This window comes from Styela clava, chromosome 11, assembly GCF_964204865.1.
Source record: "Styela clava chromosome 11, kaStyClav1.hap1.2, whole genome shotgun sequence".
Lineage (NCBI taxonomy): Eukaryota > Metazoa > Chordata > Ascidiacea > Stolidobranchia > Styelidae > Styela > Styela clava.
This window is the reverse complement of record NC_135260.1, coordinates 8,944,297-8,965,038: the sequence shown is the minus strand read 5'-3', so window position 1 is coordinate 8,965,038 and position 20,742 is coordinate 8,944,297. Positions and strand designations below refer to the sequence as shown.

Sequence of the window (20,742 nt, the reverse complement as noted above, 5' to 3'; positions counted from 1 at the left end):
GTAATACGTGAAGGACCTATTTGGATGTTTATATTAAAAAATTATAAAAATATTTCCATATTTAGGTCAATCAATACTGCAATAAAATCAATTCTAGTTTAGGTCCTGGTGGGTATAACTGAGATAATTCAATATTACAAAATCAATTTACAATATATTTGATTTCATCCACTTCAACACAATTCATCATGGACTTCGGAAAATGGAGTACTATTATAAAAAGCTATCATAATCGAGGTAAGAAAAAGTGGTAAAATTGGAATTCTTTATAAAGTATCGAGAGTGCAATGAACTTCATTTCAATATCTGTTATTCCAGTTTTTCTCATTATATAGAATGTTATTGCTGGATTGGGGCTTTTTCACTTTGAAAACCAGCAAACCTATACTAATGTATCAGTGGCTGCTTGACCAATGCCTTTTCCAGAAGGCAAATTGAAAACCCCTTAGAAATGGGGGCTCATGTAGTTTAGTACCACTGTACCACAACACCTTCTAGTGGGTGTGGTGTAACATTTTTTGCATGTCATTCTTAAACTCAACCTGACTCCGTCATCTAAAAATTATGTCACAGTGGCGATCGTAGTTATACGTTGGCAAGCTATATGACGTGATTGTGACGTTGAACTGACTTCATTTTTGGATGACGTAGTCAGGTCGGGGTTAGGAATGACATATGCAAAAATGGTTAAGCCAAGCCCACTAGAAGTACCTGTTGTACTAAACTACAATAGATCCTAGAAATGAAGAATCAAACAGTATATACCAGCTGACACAATGTAGTGTGAAACTGATGAAAACTGAAACTGAACTGAAACTGAAATAGTTATAAATATGCTGTTATCTGGCCTAATGACATTCTGATATAGTACCACCCACTCAAACAATACATTTGTTTATTATTCTTTATCAAAATGTCTTCAACATTATTTGAACCTATAGTATTTAGCTTAACAATTTTTCAGATTATATATAATGAGCAAATTGAGTTTAGGATAAAAGACTTCATATTAGGAAATGCTGAATTGAACACTTTTTTTATGAAGACTAATTTGAGAAATCTTTTCTGTTTTTACAAGAACGCCTGTTTTTTAGCATTAACAAGCACAGAGGAAATGGACTGGGAAAAAATTGATGAACATGAGGCAATAAATTGGTTCAGAGAAAATTATAATATACCTTTTCAACTGTGTGCTATTTATGTAATTGTTATTTTCGGAGGACAATATTATATGGATACAAGAGAAAGGTTTTTATATTATTGATTTTTTCATAACAATTCTCAATTGAGTGTTATAGTAAGCCCATGTAAGTGATTATTATGGGTAACCAGAACACTTAAAAGAAAACAAGTCTTGTGGGTAGAAGCACATATCTTAATATGCAGATTCTCTGTTAGCTATATTGTTTTAATTATAGTTGAGCATGTATTCCGACATAGTTTAAACTTTGCTAACTGGATGGGTCAAAAAAAATTTGAAACTATGACCTAGAATTTTCTGGGACAATTTTTGTCATATAGATATTTATATCAAGAGTTTATAAAACGAAAACAAATATATATTTTATTAAATCCAGGTTTGATCTTCGCAAGCCATTACTCTGTTGGTCAGCATTACTGGCTGTATTCAGCATCATTGGGTCGATACGTTGTTGGACAATTTTCTGGATGTTATATGAAGAGGGAGGAGTTCGAGGAATAATTTGTAGTAATCAGTTTTATGTGAGGCCAGTAACAAGGTTTTGGGGCTTCGTGTTTTGTCTCAGTAAAGTTCCTGAATTAGGTACGTTTCTATCAAATTAATAACCCACAGAAATTTTCTTTAACCAATTTGATGCATGTTACTAGGGTGAAGGTTATTGCATTTAAAATCTAGTCCGATAGTTGTGCATTTGCATAATATACGAAATAATAATGAAAAAGATTTTTTTTCAATTGGTCCTGACAAAAATTTCAAAATATTATAAATAAAAATCCCATTTCGCGTATTTTATTATTTAAAACGTTTTTTGTGAACACATCATATCTTGGGAAACATGGGAAATATTATGCTTCTTCATATAGCTTAAATTCGAAGGAATTATGTATTGTCCATATGTACAATGACAAACTACTTTTTTTTCTTTTTCAGTGGATACTGTTTTCATTGTGTTGCGTAAACAGAAGCTTATTTTTCTTCATTGGTATCACCATATCACAGTATTATTATTCTCATGGCACTGCTACGAGGGACAAAGAGCAGGTACCATTGTTGTAATCTTATTATTGATGACCACCTTTGCTTGGTTTACCAGGCTTTTGTAATACAATATCTGAAACAAGGAGAATAATTTTAAATTGGTGCATCTTTCAATACACATGAAACTCTTCTTCAATGATATAGTTTTTATCTTGATAGCGCTGTCGGTTTTCTTGTCTCCCGGGTTAAATATGTAAATATTGTTTTTTATATAAAATAATCTTAGCTGTTCTTTTCTGGAACAGTCATTCTGGTTTTTCAATGTGTCTGGCTGGTCTGTTGACTCAATTGCCTATTTATTGAATAGTATACATTTCGCAATATGATCAACACCTACTTATATTATCTGTTGAGATTGCAAAATGTTATTTGTACAATTATCTGATAATGTTTAACTGTAGTCATAGGTCAGAAACAGTTCTTATTTAAGTTGGACTCTTGCCTTTTGCCCTTGCCCTAAGTTTTGCTTTGTGTTGTTTAGTTTATTTTTTACTCAAACGCCTTTTCTCATTCTCATATCTATTTCTTCTCAATTATATATGTTGGATTCAAAATTCAGTTGTCTGTGAACTGGCACTCGTTTACGCCTATGTTTGTACCTACCAGACAAAAAATATACTACGCCCATTTTTTTCAAGAAAATCAGTTATATTGAATTCACTAACTCCTAGCTACTTCCTTATCGTGTTAATGCCAACTGCTTTATGTCTAACGTCAATCTTCATTCACTAGCGTGCAATCCCACACTACAGTACTTTATTGTGCCAGTCATTCAGCATGGCATTATAGTGGTCGACCGTAGCTTGCTCAGGGATCATTCTTTTCAATTTTTGAGTGAGTCCTTGTAACCTTGTTTTGAGGAATATCTTTAGAAAAAGATGATCACCGTCTTCAAAATCCAGAATGCTTGGAAGTTGACGATTGATTTCTTTATTCTTTCCCTCAGATGAAACGTACCTAGACAAACATACCTGCTTATTATTAACAATATGGATAGGTTATTCATTATGGATTTTCTCCACCAAACTTTTTACCTGACAGTGTAGACATATTGAAGTGATCCAAGTCCATCGATATCACAGTTGTACCACCAATTATTGCATATTCTGTACATATCCATAATATAGGTAAGCATTGTGGCTTTCCTTTAATAAACAATCTACACATGAAAAATTCTTCAATGTGGAGTATTCACAATATATCTTTGAACTGAGGGGCCTCTGACCCCCAGTGGATTGCGGTTGCAGACTTGCAGTACCCATTATTGCCAGATAGCCTTATTTACTCTTCTTTCTTTTCCCTCCACTTATCTGCGTGGAAAAAAAATTTTCGACACCAACTTATGTTGAAACAAAATATTGATCGAATTTGGAACCAGTACTGAGATTCACCAATGCCACCATCACCGAAATGAAGCCAAGATCTTTTGTGCGAGAATATGCAAGCACATCCATCATCCGTCTCATCAAAGTTCTAGATGATCGCAAAAAATTTGGGCCATGATGAAAAAAGTTTGAAGAACATTGCAATAAATGATAACGTGGAGCAAATTACAAATGAAACAGTTTTGAATGTATCGGACAAAAAAATTTTGTCATGCAATTCATATTCCACTTCAATAAGTAATGTTTTATTCATCATAGTTTGTGAGCGATGTGTTCCACAAATGCATTATGTCTATGCATATTTAAATTTCCTTTCTCAAGGTAATGGGTTCATCCATAAAATAATAAAAAATTCATGTATATTCTGACCAAAAGTGAGTGTCTGACAATTATTCTCGATTTCAAACTGGATTGATATGTAAAACCTTGTAAATTTTATGAACTTTTTCAAAAGAATCTTGCACTTCCTTTTTGACTCGTGCTAATCATATTGATCCTTGTCAGTAAAAAAGTTTTTATTCAGCAAAGACATGCACCAGTTACCTACCATTATTAAAAAGTTAAAAAAGTCTCACGCTGTTGGTCTTGCTTAATGATATTCAGTTGCCAAAAATTTGCTGGATTATTTTATTATTATTACTACTCTGTTGTGTTCTGAACATTGATTCTGTTGAAATTTGTATGATGTAACTGATGCCGAACCAAATCCTTTTTTATCACCACCCACAGGAACTAAAATAAGAAAGGAGTAAAATTTAACAATATAGAAGTTATTTAAAAAAATAACAAAACTGACAATACCGTTAATGAGACTGATGTGCTTGTATATTCTCGCACGAAAGATCGACGCCTGGCTCTATATTACTGTGATGGTGTGTCTCAGACTCTCTGTACTGGTTCCAAATATTTGAAATCTGATCGATATTTTGTTTTAACATAAGTTGATGTCGAAAAAGATTTTACTGTGACTCCCACTCGCATGGGGGTCGGGACTCTCAGTAGCCCCTGGCTCAAACCATAAAAACTACAATACAAGACTCAAACTCAGCTAGCTGCCCGAGACTTGCCTCGACTTCTTCGGTTGACTCGAAAGTCGGATGACCCGTAACTCGAGTTGTCTTCGATCTTGTTATTTATATTTAAAGTCTAGTACCAAACACTAGTTGGATCTGAGTAAAAAGTAATATTGAGAACCAAAATCAGGAAATAATAATTTTTGAATTTCTTTCAGGTGGTGCTGTCTTTATGACGATGAATTTTATTGTACATTCAATGATGTATTCATATTATGCTTGTCGAGCTGCTCGAGTTAGAGTACCAAGATTTATTGCCTTAATTGTCACAACTTTTCAGGTATAGTATGTATTAAAAAAGGGTGATTATAAATATCCAGTTTTATGAAAAAATCTAAATTGAAATAATTCAAAAAAAGTGTTTTGAATAATTCACTGCGGAGAATTCAGGATTGCAATACTTTAAAATAAAGAAAGGCAAAACAGAATTTTAAAATACGAAAATATTCAAATATCAACATTCACAGAGATTAGTGTTTCCCATCACAGGGAATTTAATTGTTTTGTGCAAGTTTTACTTTGTATTTGCTGTAGTATTATGAACATTTTTTACTCATTTAGTATTATTTTAATACATAATATTTACGCACACATTATAAACTACTCAAACTGTAAAAAAGCGTGGATTGCATGTATCGCTAGCTAATGATCCATAAATATTAAACAACAAACAAAGGGTATATCCATACTGAGGGTACCGAGACGTAACAAAATAGACAATGGGGAAATGTAGCAAAAAAGGTTTGAAATTGTCTATAGATTATTAACGGCCAGAACTAGAAATCATAATGAGGTGCAGAATTTGAAGTATTGATCAAATGCTCACCCCGGTTTGAAAAAGCAATGAAACAGTAGAAGCACCCAATGATATCCAGTAATAACCTATCTATGGAAGGGCCAGAAATTTTCCAATTCTGTACTGCTTACCTAGTTTATATCATGTTAGTTGAGATGGGGTCATCAGGTTTGCCCCTGGGCTTTTTATCCTCCAATGCTGACTTAGTTAAGTCAAACGATTGACCGATATGGCCATGACATTCTCTTATTTTTTTCAGATCTTACAGATGGTTCTTGGTGTATTGACTTTTTACATGTTAATTCAATGGAGAAATGATGATGATTGTCCATCAACTAATCAACATCTATGGTACGGTGGTCTGATGTACAGTTCATACCTTGTGCTCTTCTGTCATTTCTTTTATTTGGCTTATTTGAAACCTCCATCTCCAAAGACTGATCCTAAAGTAAGTATTTTATTTTGGTGACATGATTTTTCATACAGTACACCTGTTGTATTCAACCGGATCAATTCAGTACGAAATCCGCTTCATGTGCACAAGTTTGAGCTTTATTTTACTTATCCCAATAAGCAACTAATTCATTGAGTTAAAATTTTAGTTTGTGTAGCAGTTTTTGTATACAATGCAGAAATTGGTAAAATTACAAATCAAGAGATACTAGAATACTAAACTGTTTAAAACACAAATCGGGTTAATTAGTTGTTTGACTGATTTTTAGAAAAGAATTACAGAACAGTAGTAATTCACTGTACTATATCTAGTAAAAATTTTAGCGATAAAATTTGCGAATATCCTAAAAATATTTCTCAATATATGGAAATAGTTTTTAAAAAATATTCACCATTTTTTTTTAAGCCAATTCTTTTGTTAATTTAATTTTAAATCAGTGCTTTTCCGGTGTATGTTTGTAGGAAAGTTATTTTAATTTTTTCTTATCAGGCCACTAAAACAGAAAAGATTGAGAATCCAGAGACTGAAAAGATCATGGAAGCTGCTGAGTTCCCAAAACGCACTTTAGCGACCGGTGATTCTATCAACCTGAGAAGTCGCAGTAAAAATATCAAGTCTGCGTTCTAAAACTCTCTGCTTCTGTAGTTGATTTATTTTAGAAACTTTGATCGATTTATTTCGCTATGAATAAACATTAGGTAGCTTTTTCCATTTGATTTTGTATGTTTTCAATATATGATAATTTATGTATCTCGGTTTTAATTTTCTCTTCCTTTTATAAGTTCCAGAACCAAGACTATGATTTGTATGCATATTGTACTAATGAGAATGAAGCATAAACGGGCTGAAAACAATCCTGTCATGGTATTTTACATTAAACATAAATGAATGAAAATTCAGCAACAATTTTTCTGGTTTATTAAAAATATACAATATTCTACATATCGTAATATTTTCTCTACTGAAATTGTATTAAAGAGATTTAATTGTAATGTTGAGCGTTTGCAGTAAAGAAAATTTCTTACTTTCTCTTGCTATGATGAGGCATAATTCCAACTTCATTCAGCTGTATTCGGAATACTAAATTATTCGGGTTTGGCAATCCCTGGGTTTTATTTATCAAAATGTCTGAGCACATTAGCTTTTTTAAGGTACTTGTGACATTCAGTCATTTAATTTCGATTGAGGTGTTTCAAACTGATTATAAATTTTCACATACTGTATTTTTCGTAAGTTCATCCGTCCATTTTTTTTTTATATATTTGTGACTAAATTGATCACATTTCTTTTGTAAGTTCCAATACTTTGTACCTGTTGTTTGAAATTTCGCCAAGAACAAGAAATTTAATCAAAATGCGAGTTATTATTATCTCATTTTTGATAAAAATAACCTGTTATTTGAAAATCTGAATGGTTCTCTGGTACTCACCGCCATTTATCTTGATAGGTAGTCGATGATGTTTATTCAATTCAAAATGGCTAATCTTTGTTGAACTACATGTGTGAGAATATTTCATCAACTGTTAGTTTATTCACCACAATGATATGGTTATAATTTTGATTTGGCACACCGACAGCTATCCTTATAGATACAAACTTTGGTACTCTTAATTTATCTGATAAGCTAGATGCAATGAGCTAATTTTGTTTAAAAAAAAATTTCAAATATTTGAAATGTTTGCCACAGTTGCTATATTACTTGTGCTATATCTCTATTTCCTAATTTAAAAATTTAAGATGCAAATTGTTTTTATTTATTCATTGATTTGATTTCCAAAAGTGAAAAAAAGCTAAATTTAAATGAACTACATTACACTGAGCCTGAGAATTATCTACTATATTGTTATATGTAATTATTTGAAATTGGTGTTTAAAGAAATTACTGTTTTCATATAAGTCATTTATGCGATGAATCAATTGATATCTATAAAAAATTTAAATAGAGTACAATTTGGCATTTATTATGATATTACAATTATGATGCTGGATAGTTTGATTTTGATAATTTAAAACACTTGCGAAACAGAATTCCAAAACGTCCAAATTTTTCTGATGTGGATGTCCCAACTAGTAATGTGACATGAACTATGCCAAATTTATTTTCCCCGTGGTGTATTTACCACGATTTACCTTTTTTGATAATTTCGGTATGCAAATTTTCCTCACCAGTTCCAATCAAATTTACTTCAATCTATTTTAGTCCAGTGTATAATATTCTTTATTTGATTCAAAAAATGAGCTACCTAATCAATTGTACTTTTGTGTTTCTACCGAGATGGAGTCACTGGCAGAATCTGGCAGTAAGGTATTGAATATCTCTGATTCTGTCTCGTTGGAAAACATTTTTGATTTAATTGGCTGTTATTGAACTTCATAATTTTGTATATCTATTTTTATTCTTATTACTTTTATTAATACTTAGCAGATTAAAATTCTACTAAAATATGCAGGTACTAAGCTCACTAGCTATTTATACTTCAATTTATGTTGCTCGACTATGCTCCTTCAAGTTTTGTTCATTCGACCAATTTTTTTAAAAATATATTCTGAAATTGGTGCCAGATGGTGCACAGCAGGCATACCCAAAAGGTACTGAATATTCAAATACTGATTTTGGAATCTTTATTTTATGAAAAATATGTTCTGTACAATGGTATTTGCTGTTCAGGCTAAAACAAGATTTTTTTGTTGTTTAGTAACAGATGAAAAACAGTTTATCTTATGACAATGACTCTTTCTTGAACATGCTTCATTTTAGAATGTATGTTCAATTTAATTTTCGAAAATGTTTTTTTCATAGCATATTCGAAGTAGTTAGAGTTATTTGATTTTCGCCATCTGGGTTCCATTGCCTCTGGAATTATCTCATTAATATGGTAAATTTTTTAATAATTTTATGTATCTAAAATAGAAGCAATTTAGGTCCTTATGTAATCTTTTTATTATACATTCTCCGATAAAAGGGAGAATATTTCTGTGCTATTATTCCCGTGGAATTGCGTATTGCTTAGTTAATGAACATAATAAATGATCGCAAAGCTTTTGTATTTGCTTAAAACTAAAATTTTAAAAGTTATTAAGTGAATACCTGAAGGTCATTTATTTCTATTGACTTCATCAGTTTATTTTCATGAAATTGGAAGAGAAATTTCCAGGCAATCAGAAACCGATTTTCATATGAAATATTGAAAACTAATTCTGATTTTGTTGATGTATATTTTAGTTCAATATTCAATATTAGACAATTATTTGAAAATTCTCAAATTAGGTATTAGGGCAATGTATTATGTACTGTAAAAAGTGTTGAATACTTGTTGGTAAAACTTATCATAAGTCTGCTAATTTTAGGATGTTCTGCGCAAAATTGCATTAGAAGCATGTTTGTGTATCAAGTGATTTGAATCTGTATTCAGTTTTAATTATCAGCATTTGTCTCGATTTATTTTCTGGCTAATTATATATAAAAAAAAATGTATGCATATTGGCATGTTTTTCCATGGCTGAGAACTGTAGATTTCAGACACTACTGAAACGGTATCGAGTAGTGGTTTAATCAGTAAACTAGTTTCTATACCATTCATAACACTTGTATTAGTGTAAAGATAAAAGGTAACAAACAAAATTCTGCCAACTTATGAAAACGTCAATTGCATGTCTCCTGTTTTAAATTCTTCCCGAAAAAAAAAATAGAACATTTCCGAATTCACACAAAATATTTGATCTTTCGAATTTTTTGTAGGGTTTTACGGAAGGCCTTCTGTTGAACCTCCCGAGTATGGAGGCAAACATTTTTTTGTTGCTACTCGTTTCGTAGCCAAGAATTAATTATGTCAGTGGAAAATATAGTTAAGCGTCACGTTACTTATTACAGTACTTAGAGCACTGATTGTTAATTTTGAGCGATCCTAGTGAGGAAAAGGGTTTGATAGGAAATTTGGCTGGCCCGCCCGGGAACCTTTCCGCAAAACAAGCGCTTGTGGATTTCGCACCGAGAATGTATTATCCATGTAGGACGCGTTTGTCCTGTTTACTTTCTTGTGCCTTACTGTCGATTGACTTGATGACTTAGCTTATCAGGTTTTCACTGCTTTAAACCGCGCAAATGATAAGCGCCTTGTCCCGCGGCATCGATCGTGAAGTGGTCACGCCACTCTCAAATTCTTGGTTCATTGCTCGGCAGTTACCCGATGCCAATCGCGCGATTCCTAATGCATTAACAGTTCACGCGTGTTGCGTTCAAATTTATATATAGTATCATGAGAATATTCATAACTGGATACTTCGTTTCTCGGTTCATAACGAGAAATTATTTTCAAAAACAGCATTTTGTAGTTTAATAAAACGCCAGCGCAGCGAATAATATCCTACGCCCTCATCGCCTTGAAGGCGTTCCCGAAATTTTGTATTATTTGTCGACTAATAAACATGGGGTTTGCGTATGTTTTTGATTCGGGTGGATCCACAGCCCGGCTGAGTGTAAAGTAAATATTCATCTGTAAATATAGGTTTACGCAAGTTGTTAGCTCTTTTGTAACGTACATAATCCTTCAGACTTATCAGAACGATCGCTTGGCGAAAGCTCCATTTACCAGAAAAGAATGACCGACCAACCTTGAAATTTTGCAAAGTAAAAAAAAATCCTAAACCGAGGGCATGAACGTGTTTTAGTCCCCTGTGTTTGTTCATCATCAAGGTTTTTTGTGTATAATCCATTATAACTTACATTTTGAAGAGAAACATGTGATATAAAATAAAACAAGTACATCAAAAAATGAATAAATTTCAAAGACGCATGATACCGCATTGCCCAGATTTTCTCTTTCAACACTCTTGTTTCTTACATCGGTGTACCGTATTTCGTTTCAACTGTATCGTATGTTAGTCGTTGTATGTAACAGATAAATGTTCATTTTATGACGTTACAATGGTATATTTGAACAATTTATTATTTGATTGATTATTGGTCATGTGATGACACCTCAGGTAAAACGTGATTTTTTTTTATAGGAAAACAGTTGCCAGGCAACGTTCCGTCTATTCACGTGAGAATGAGAGCGCACTGCGGTGAATATTTTCGATGCGCTAATGATACCAATCATTTTGTCTGGTCGATATTTTAATTTGAACACTTATTATTGATGATTATAAATTCCAAGCACATATATTTCAATTAACCATATTTATGTAAACAAATAGAAACAAACTTAGCACGTGTCGCAGATATTTCTCACGTAGGGAAAAACGCTTTTTTGCACTCTCTGTCACCAACTGGCGGTTTTCAAGAGATGATACGCGCAACCTTCCATCGATTGTACCAGTGTGAGACAGTAACGAGATTTTTTTACAGACATACTTTACATAGAGGATATAAATAACACGCTGATCCCAAACAGAACGTAGCGGTATTGAAAAAAATATATATACATGCCGTGTTTCGAAAAATAACACTAGGGCTTATTTTAGGGGGATATATATCTTATATTTTCATTTATCAAAAACTAAATAACAAAGTAGAAAAGTACGAGATTTTCACGTATACAAAATATGAAAACCGATATATATTCATTTACACATAAATAACACGTTTTTCATTTAAAATAGCTGCAAAACATAGATTATCAATCATTCAAAACACGTAGGAGAGATTTCTTGCTATCGACTAGGTCAAAAAAAATCCGCGTTTTTGACTATGTTTCTAATTTTAAGGGGAGGGCTTATATTCAAATCATTGTTAAAATTCAGGCTAGGTCTTATTTCCAGAGAAACACGGTAGATAGCTGGAACTGTTGCATGTGATAGCGTTTGCTGCATTGCGCATTCGCACTCATGGTTTCAACGAATGGGTGACATTCTCGAAACCATAGCGCTACACACCTTTCTTTGAGGCGGTAGTATTTTTGCATTGCGCCAATTGCACTTGAACCACGGGAAATTTTTATTGAATGCACGGCAATTATTTCACATGCTTTTGCAATAACATACTAATTGCTGTGGACATCATCACATAAATGTTTGTTACTCAATTTATAACTGCATACGAAAAACTGGTTTTGATGAGGAACAAGTAAGTAATGCTAAAATACGTGGACGCGGAATTCTATCGACCAACCTGGGCCTCAGTTACTGTAGGGTAGACTTTACGAATTAACTGAAAATTTTTATCTGATCATCCAGAACAGGGGTCACCCGAACTTTTTTGACCGCGGGCCAGGTATGACTCAAACCGTAAATATATACTAATACGCTCAAACTGTGTTGAAACGGGCCGGACAATTTTTTTATGTACAATAAATTCCCCAAAATTGGGAAATCCATTCAATTTATTCAACAATATATATACATTCTACATTTCTGAAGTCTTGAATGCTAAATTCTATATCGCAGAATATAGATCAAGAACATCATAGCGAAACAAATATACAAGATTTCTAGACAACTATCCTGAGGTTAGCTGTTAGCAAAACAATTGCTGTCATGAATATCCGCATGTAAGCACTATAAAAGTTAACGTGACTTGTACTAATAGTGCAAAATGCATGTTCGACGTTCATTTTAGCACGAGAAACGTACACAGCAACAGTTTCGCCGAAAGCACGCGCCACGAGTGTACGAGTTCTTCGCAAAAAACATTCGCAAAAACGTCACTTTTTGCATCTTGCTGATTGGCCAATGTTAGGAAATGAACAAGAAAGTCGATGCTCAGGGAAACATTCCTAGGAAAAGAATTCGTGTTATTGCGGGCCAGATGAAAGGACGCCGCGGGCTGTAGTTTGGTGATCCCTGATTTAAAAGATTCAAATCCAAATATCAAATCAAGTTCTTAGCATTATAGCGGCTTTAACCATTTTAAGTGCTGAAAATTTGAGATCGATCGGTTGGGGAAAATGCGATTTCTTCACAACAACAAGAATTTATCAATACGACCCATAGCTTCAATTTGTGTACAATAATAAAAAAGCGTAACCACCAGGAAACGAAGAACAAGAAACGACTCCCACTTGGTGAAAACAATATTGTTTACGTCGGCAGTCTTAGGTTCTTTATGTAACTTATATATATGTGTGTAAACTGGATATACCGTTTTCAGGTGTAATTGCATGATGATGTATTTTTACAACGACGAACTTTCACTGAATCCTATTTAACAGTTGCAAGTTCCCAAGAGTGCGAAAATTGATTTACATTTAAAATTTATTTGCAATAATGATGTGAAAGATACAATGGATGAGATCATGGTTGAGGGCAGAGTAGCAGCATGGGTTGAAGATGGATGGCGCAAAACAATGTCATATTACAAACTATGATATGACGTTCCAGGGTAATCTCGCCAAAGGAAGAGATTTATGACGTGATTTTTATGACTTGTGGTCATTGCCCCTCAATATTATGTCAGTTAATACTCGTCAATATTTTGTATGTATGTGTTGAGTTATATTCGTAAGCAGAAGGGGATTATCTGAAAACTAATTTCTAATAATAACACGCGATGAAATTTGGATTACTGCAAATAATTCCGTTCAACACCACATTCTCACAAAACTTCTTTTTTTCAAAATTACATTGTTTTAGCAATTCGTGCACAAAATCCATTCTTGCCCACCCAATTTTCCGCCTTCCCAGAAATATCAGATGCACATCGCAAGATTTGTACAATGCTCCACAAAAGCGCCAAGTTTATGTTTGGAAAGAAATTAAAGAAACATTATCAAGATCAAACACAATGTTAATCCAGATAAAAATTCAGCAAATGCAGATTAAAACATAGAGTCACATTCGGATACGGAATGTGTTTGCCCAACTATTGGAAATGACGTTTTTTTTACCCATTCCACATAGTTATCGATGACTAGCGAATAAAGTCGAAATTGTACGATACCCACATATCCCCATGGATGGATTCTTACTGGTTTTACAAGCGAAAGTTGTGCAGCGCGCTCCTAAAGCATTTACTCGTAGTATTTTTTACAACAAAATTCACACCGCTTATGCCACGGACCCCCGAGTAATGGCTCCTTGACTGGTAGGGGATGATACACGGCACTCCCATAAAATTGAACGTACTCTTCGAAACAGGTCACTGATGTCCCTAGTCCTGATTGTTCCTATGACAAAACTGCATATATATGCTGTGCAGCGCACAACCTAAAGAATTTAGTCTGCGTAGTATTTTTTTTATAACAAAATGCATTCCGATAACGCCACGGACGCCTTGGTGTTGCTACTTGATTTGCGCAGAGGATGATTAACGTCGCTTCCCGAAAAACAACGTTCTGTTCGGAAAAGGTCATTGATGTCCCGGTTCCTGTGACAAAACTGCTTATTTAGTTTTTGATCTCAATTATAGTTGAGCGTCTCGTTTTAAATGTTTGCTCCGTGAATTTAGATGATTTTGTCTATAGGATCGCATGACAGAAGAAATTGTCGCGAATGTAGTTTTGTGAAAATATAATTTGAGAAGGCTAAACAGTCTACTCTCATTCCTGCAATAGTACATTTCCGCAAGTATTTTCCTGCAAAACTACGTTTGCGTAATAATCCTGTTCGGAAAAACTATTTTCTCGTGTTTGCGTTCACAAGAATTATTACTGGAGAATGCGGTCCCACAAAAGGGTTTTGCGTAAGTAAAAGGTTTATTCAAGTATTCGACTTTTTCAGCGCCTAAAAAGTCAATTTTCTCCAAAGTTCGAAGGATTAATTGAAATTGCGCGGCATTTCTTTATCAAATTCAACTGAACCAAGACTCCGGAAAATAAGCACTGAAACAATATAGTAGTACAGTGACACAGTTCTGCCTCATATTGAAAACAGTCTTCAAAACGCAGGTATTTATTCATAGTGAAAGTATATATAAGTGTATATCTTCTATCTATATATCTTCAGAAAAACTTTCGCTTAGTGTAACCAAGAATAAAATTCAATTCTTTATTGGAATCTATCAATCTGTCATCTTCGGACATTAATCTCGTATTATTCAGCCACGACAAACAAGTCATAAAAAGCGTCAATAAACAGAATTGCCTTCGGAGAAAAATGTATTAAACTGCGGTAACTCCAAGCAGTGGAGTTTGATAAGACAGTAAAGAAATCAGACGATGCCCACATGTGTCGCGAATCTGTGGTTAACAGTCTTTGCGAGTGTAATATTCTAGATTTAGGAACATTACGTTGACAGAGATATTTGGCAATGAAAATAAAGACTGTACTGCATTGTCGGTTTATATGGATACTTTTGTAGTTCGCATTTTGTCGAAATTTGCATGTTTTTAAAGGAAATAGTTCGTTTAGTCAGTTGTCAAATTCTTTATTTAGCATGTCCATGAATATCATAAGTTTACATGGTTGATCAAGACGGAAAATGTTTTTATATTCGAATTGAGAATTTTGCATAGCTCTAGCATATTGTGTCTGCATGTTAAATAAAATGTACTCAAATTGATTCATCGTTCAAAATGCACAATAAGGCATATTTTTATGAGGTTTGAGTTGACCTCACCTCGCGATTCATTAGCTTATAATTCCGAAATTAGTTAGATAGATGGTTGAACCGAAATTTTGATTATACTAAATTCCATTTGAGTTTTGTCATGTTTTTTTTCGCAATTACAACGAGAACTGTGTTCAACTTGGTATACATGCAAGCCGAACGAAACTTTATACGATTTGTATCGATTTTCCTTTGCACTTGAACTTTACATTTTCAATTTTAGCACGATTTGTGTTTTGCTTGACATGAAATCAAGCAGTATCGAAGTAAAATAACCTAGAAAATGGCTCGGAATTATCCCGAATGCCAGTGGATATTTAATTCCGAATTTCTGACTCAAGAAGCTGACAGACTAAACGTCTCAGAGAGCGAAGTCGAGGGAGTTTATCACGAAAAGTACGGACCATGCGAATATATTCCATTTTCCTATAAGACTGACGCCTATATATACAGCATCATAGCATGCTATTGTATCATCATACCTATCGGGATTCTGGGGAATTTGACGGTGATATATACCGTTTTAACGGTGGATGAACTTAAAAACGTAGTCAATCTGCTTTTGGTCGCTCTGGCATGTAGTGATTTGTTGATGACAATCGCAATGCCATTCACATTCTTATTCAACATATCGTATTCATATTTAGCTTCAGAAGCAGCATGTAAGGCGGTACCTGTGATTCAAGGTAAGTGATGTCCTCCAATTCTTTTTGTCAGATTTTATTATTTTTATTAACGTGAATGAACAACAGTGAATTATGAGTTTTGTTGCTGACGGCAAAAGTAAAAAAAATTTTCATAATTTATTTTTTATACGGTTTATGATCGTATCGAGTATATGATTTTGTTATCCCAAATCCACCGACACATTCCACCCTAAGAAAATAAAATGTACGTGAACTGATTATGTTCTACTTCAATTGAAAATTTATTAAGCTGTAACCGGCTTTCTCTTTTTGCTGCCCGGTGCGAGTTTCTGATAATGATGCCCCTTATACCTAACTTCAAAAATTATTTGGGGGCTGAACAAATCATAGATTTTGTTATACATGGGAATAAACAAATAATAAGTCAATTTATCACTAAACAGAGTAACAAATTCACCCATATAACATGCTGCCCCTATGGCTCCCTCTAGACATGCCCCTGCCCCTGTAACCAAAGATAATGATTTTTATAAATAAAAAGGGAAAATATTGAAAAATTAGGTGCATGTTTCAGTTTAAACTAAAGCTTACTGCCTTGCATCAATCAGGGTTATTGCGCAAGTTCGTTATTTTGAGATCCCCAATATAACCAATGACAGAAATCAGAAAAATGTTTTTAAACGAAAGAGGGACAAACAACGCAATTTAAACACTATAAATTTTACATTGTTTGCAGGTCATTTCATAGTTTACCTGCCACAAAACTGGTATTAAAATTATATTTGTTGACTTCGCCAACTTCAGCGTGTTCTTCGCGCAGCCGCTCGTACGGTATGAAATATGAAAACCTTCTCCCTTGGCAACCTTCTCCCTTGAGTAAGTTCTGTAACGGACTGCTAAAACACTGAAACACTTTGCGAAGTACACATGCCAATGGCTTTAATGATTATTGGGTATAATATCTTCGACGGTATCACGGCTGACTATATCACATATGCGAACAACGAAAAGATCATAGTGAAAGGAATATTTCTGCAACAAAAAATTGCCTAAAAAACAAGACTAACATTAGCAACAACGATTTAGCAAAATTAACCTTACTGATCCGCGGTGTAAAACGGTTCCGAACAACCGGCTTAGAGCTTTTAACTTTCTTAAACCTGAAACCCCTGTTGTTTAGACCAGGGATGTCCAACCAGCGGCTCGCGTGCCGCATGCGGCCCACGGAAAGAATTCGTGCGGCCCACTTCAAGTTTTTATAAATATTGCGACGAAGTCGCAAAGTTGTTGAAATCATTTAAAGAGAGATTCGCTAAATTACAAAAATTCGACAATCTTCTTTAAAATTTCATGTGTTTATTTTACATTTGAGTAGAGGATGCCCCAGAATACATGCAACTTGAACTGATCCAGTCAAAAACCGAACTGAAATGTTTGTTTCGAAGAATTAGAAAACTTGAATTCTACAGTCAGTATATCGATGGGGATAAGTTTCCCATCCTAAGACAAATGGCGATGCGTATTGCGGCGGCAATAAGAACAACATATTTGTGAAAATCTTTCTTTTCTAAATTGAAAATTATGAAGTCGAAGAATAGGAATAAGCTGACGAATGACAATACGATCAGATACGTTGTGCGTATTAAAACTACTTGTTGATATTAAACAGTTGCGCAATGACACACAAAAGCAAGTTTTGTACTATCTGAATAAATATTGCTGACATTTTTTATTTTGATTTTTAATGCCAATGTATATTATTGCTTAAAAATTTTGAATTTTGCGTAAAAGTTGAGTTGGACTTTATGGTTCATGGTCCTTGTGTGCATGTTGTGTTCAGGAATCCGCAAAAGCGATATGCAATCCAGGCGTTCGATTCAGCGACGCTCAAATTCTAACGTAACTCAGAACTGGGTTGGTATTTTAGGTTTGGCAAAAACGTTTGCAGCCCGGAATGAATTTCCTCACACGTAAACATATATATGTGAAAAGACTGCGCATTCCATTCAGAAATAAACCCAAGTTGTTCTGTATCAGTTACGAATGTTGCAACTTGATATTATTATGTTCGTATTATCTGCTTAACGAATACAAGACTTTTCTGTAAAATGTAGTTGAGATGTAACGATATGATATCACGAAATCATAGAGAGCATTTCTACCTCTGTGTAAACAGGTGTATACCTAACTATGGCAGGTTTACGACATTTGTAAACGTGCAACATTGTTTTGTGGTTTATAATGACGTCAAATGCCATTATTACGAGATTAAATCCTTAAGTTTACCATGAGCCGACCATACAAAGTCCACATGATGCCAATAGGTTTCTTTCCCAATGCATATATGGTACGATCGGCCACGATACTTGCACAGTAATGTCCCGTATATCATGTCTGTATATATTTGAAACAAATAGAATGGCGTAATTTAAATATTTGAAACTAAATCGATATGTTATAATATGTATGTACAGTTGACTGCTAATACTTTTATTAAAAGCAACAGTTGGGAACACAAAATTTCCCGAGAGACTACTACACTCCAGACTGAATTTTTTTTTAGTCAATATTAAAATCTTCGTATGTCATGCCAAGAAAAAATTTAGAATCTGGCATCATATATTTGACGTTGCCACAACAAAGTTCATTCGACCTTTCAGGTACTGCTGTGATGAGTGGCATTTATGCTCTGGTCCTAATTTCGGTGGAAAGATTTTACGCAATTGTTCATCCATTTCATGATGCCATTATCAAGACTTCCTGCAGAGTTGCCCTGTCTGTAGCTTTAATTTGGACTTTGTCTGCCTGCTTTCAAGTATGTAATTTTTATTGGTATACCCTGTAAAGAGGCAATTTACAATAATTGTTGGGTACATTTGGGACATTCCAGTTCATCGGACTATAGAGAGTGAATTTATGAAGAGGTAAATGCCAGTACGGTTCTGGTACCTCAAAATTCCCATTTACAGATGTACCACAGCCTCAGTTGTGTACTGACGGACTTTCATTTTCAGCGGTTGAAGCGCTGTGGGACAACCCAACTTCTGAGACACCCGCATTGATCTCAAATTAGCAGTAAAATAATCATTTCTAAACGCTTGAATTGACTGTATTGATTCGCAAAAAACTTGAAATATTAAAAAAAAATTTACTGGCGATTTTGTCGCAAGATTAAATTCTTATGTAAGTGTTGTCGCCCTATTGATCGATTCAATTAGTACTTTTCCTATTTCGAATTTTTATATAATTGATCCTTTGTTTCAAAATTCAACATCTAAATTTACAATTTTACTGGCATTCCTCATAAAAAAATCAGTTTTCAAATCTTTCAACTTTACTTTGAGTCCTCCACGGCAGTTCAGGTGTGAATTTGATATCATACAATAATGGAAAATAAATAGATACGATGCTTATTGCTTTTCAACGTGTCAAAACAATTCTAATCAGTGCATTTTTTTGAATCCTTACTTTTAATAAAGGAATAATTTTGATGAATTGCTAACTGTAACCGCAATAAAATATTTAAAGATTCCACTGCCAATCGTTTCTGAAGTCGACGAACTATCTTACATGATCGGATGGAACTCTACGCAAGAAGTCGACAACTGCACAGCAGAAGAAATGATTTGCTTCAGTATAAAGCAACGTATGTGTTATGAAACATGGGATATATCTCAAGCACTCGTATTTAGTTACTCAGTCCTTGTGGTGATGTATATAATTCCGTTGGCGCTATTAACATTTTTCTATTCGCGAATTGGTTATGCCATGTGGAAGCGCAAACCTGTGGGTGCTGAAGTCCGTTCCTACAAGCAACGACGGCGATTAGTGGTTTTTCTGGTCGTTCTCGTTGTTGTCTTTGCCGTAACATGGGGGCCGTATTTCATATTACAATGTTTTATCGGCCAGCAGATCAACCCTATACTGGCTGGCTATTTGCAAGTAATGGGACATTCAAATGTTGCTCTCGATCCAATTTTGTATGCCCTATTTCACCAAAATATTAGAAAACACGTAATTTTGAAATTTAAAAAGTTAAAAACTTGTTGCAAATCACGAAAAAATACTGTAAGCGGTGCAGAACTGACACGAACAAATTTCCCTCCCCGTACTGTGTGCAATGTTTCTTCCCACAAATCTGTAGAACCACCGTCAGCAATTTCGGGGGACGAAGTTGGAGTTGTTGGCGATAAACATTCGTCGTTGGGTCGGGATCGCAGTTCTTCATCTTTTTCTTATGATGATTTGATATTACGAATATCCGACATACGACGTAGGAGTGAACCTTTGACGGAGAAATCCGGGCCCAGTGAATTCATCAACAATGCTTTCGCACTACCAACTGTGGATCCCGACGATGAGATTAAATCTTTGAGAAGCGAGTCGTCCACCAATTCATTGCCTGATGCATCGAATGCTAGTTTACCCAATAGCACAGCTGATACGTGATATTTTACTTTTTTCAAATCACGTACCCTTGTCAAACGCGAAGTGGATTCTAACTTATAGATAGAATTCTTGAGTTGGTAAGTATTGGACGAAATATTTCCCATTTGAAATTTGGGAATTTCAAATGGGAATTTTGTTTACCCATATACAAAACATACTTATGTTACTAAATTTCCAAGAGAATCCTTCTTGTCAGAGCGACAATCGGCTTTTTT

General features: G+C 34.2%; 2 protein-coding genes across 3 annotated transcripts; both read left to right on the top strand.

Moving 5' to 3' along the window:
• Window positions 1-45: 45 nt before the first annotated feature.
• LOC120347210 (very long chain fatty acid elongase 6-like) lies at window positions 46-9,422 on the top strand. 2 transcript variants are annotated; one of them, XM_039417115.2, is made up of 7 exons: window positions 46-237; window positions 1,095-1,248; window positions 1,578-1,783; window positions 2,132-2,242; window positions 4,856-4,977; window positions 5,753-5,941; window positions 6,437-9,422. In XM_039417115.2, exons 1-7 carry the CDS (start codon window positions 189-191, stop codon window positions 6,572-6,574), a joined length of 969 nt encoding a protein of 322 aa, XP_039273049.1. In that variant the 5' UTR covers window positions 46-188; the 3' UTR covers window positions 6,575-9,422. The 2 variants fall into 2 exon arrangements, with proteins under 2 accessions (XP_039273049.1, XP_039273050.1); XM_039417116.2 differs by having other exon boundaries at window positions 92-237; window positions 1,079-1,248.
• Window positions 9,423-15,714: 6,292 nt separating this feature from the next.
• Window positions 15,715-20,631, top strand: LOC120347175 (QRFP-like peptide receptor). The gene is made up of 3 exons (XM_039417058.2): window positions 15,715-16,117; window positions 18,739-18,893; window positions 19,607-20,631. The coding sequence occupies exons 1-3, from the start codon at window positions 15,715-15,717 to the stop codon at window positions 20,525-20,527; spliced, it is 1,479 nt and encodes a 492-aa protein (XP_039272992.2). The 3' UTR covers window positions 20,528-20,631.
• Window positions 20,632-20,742: the final 111 nt, after the last annotated feature.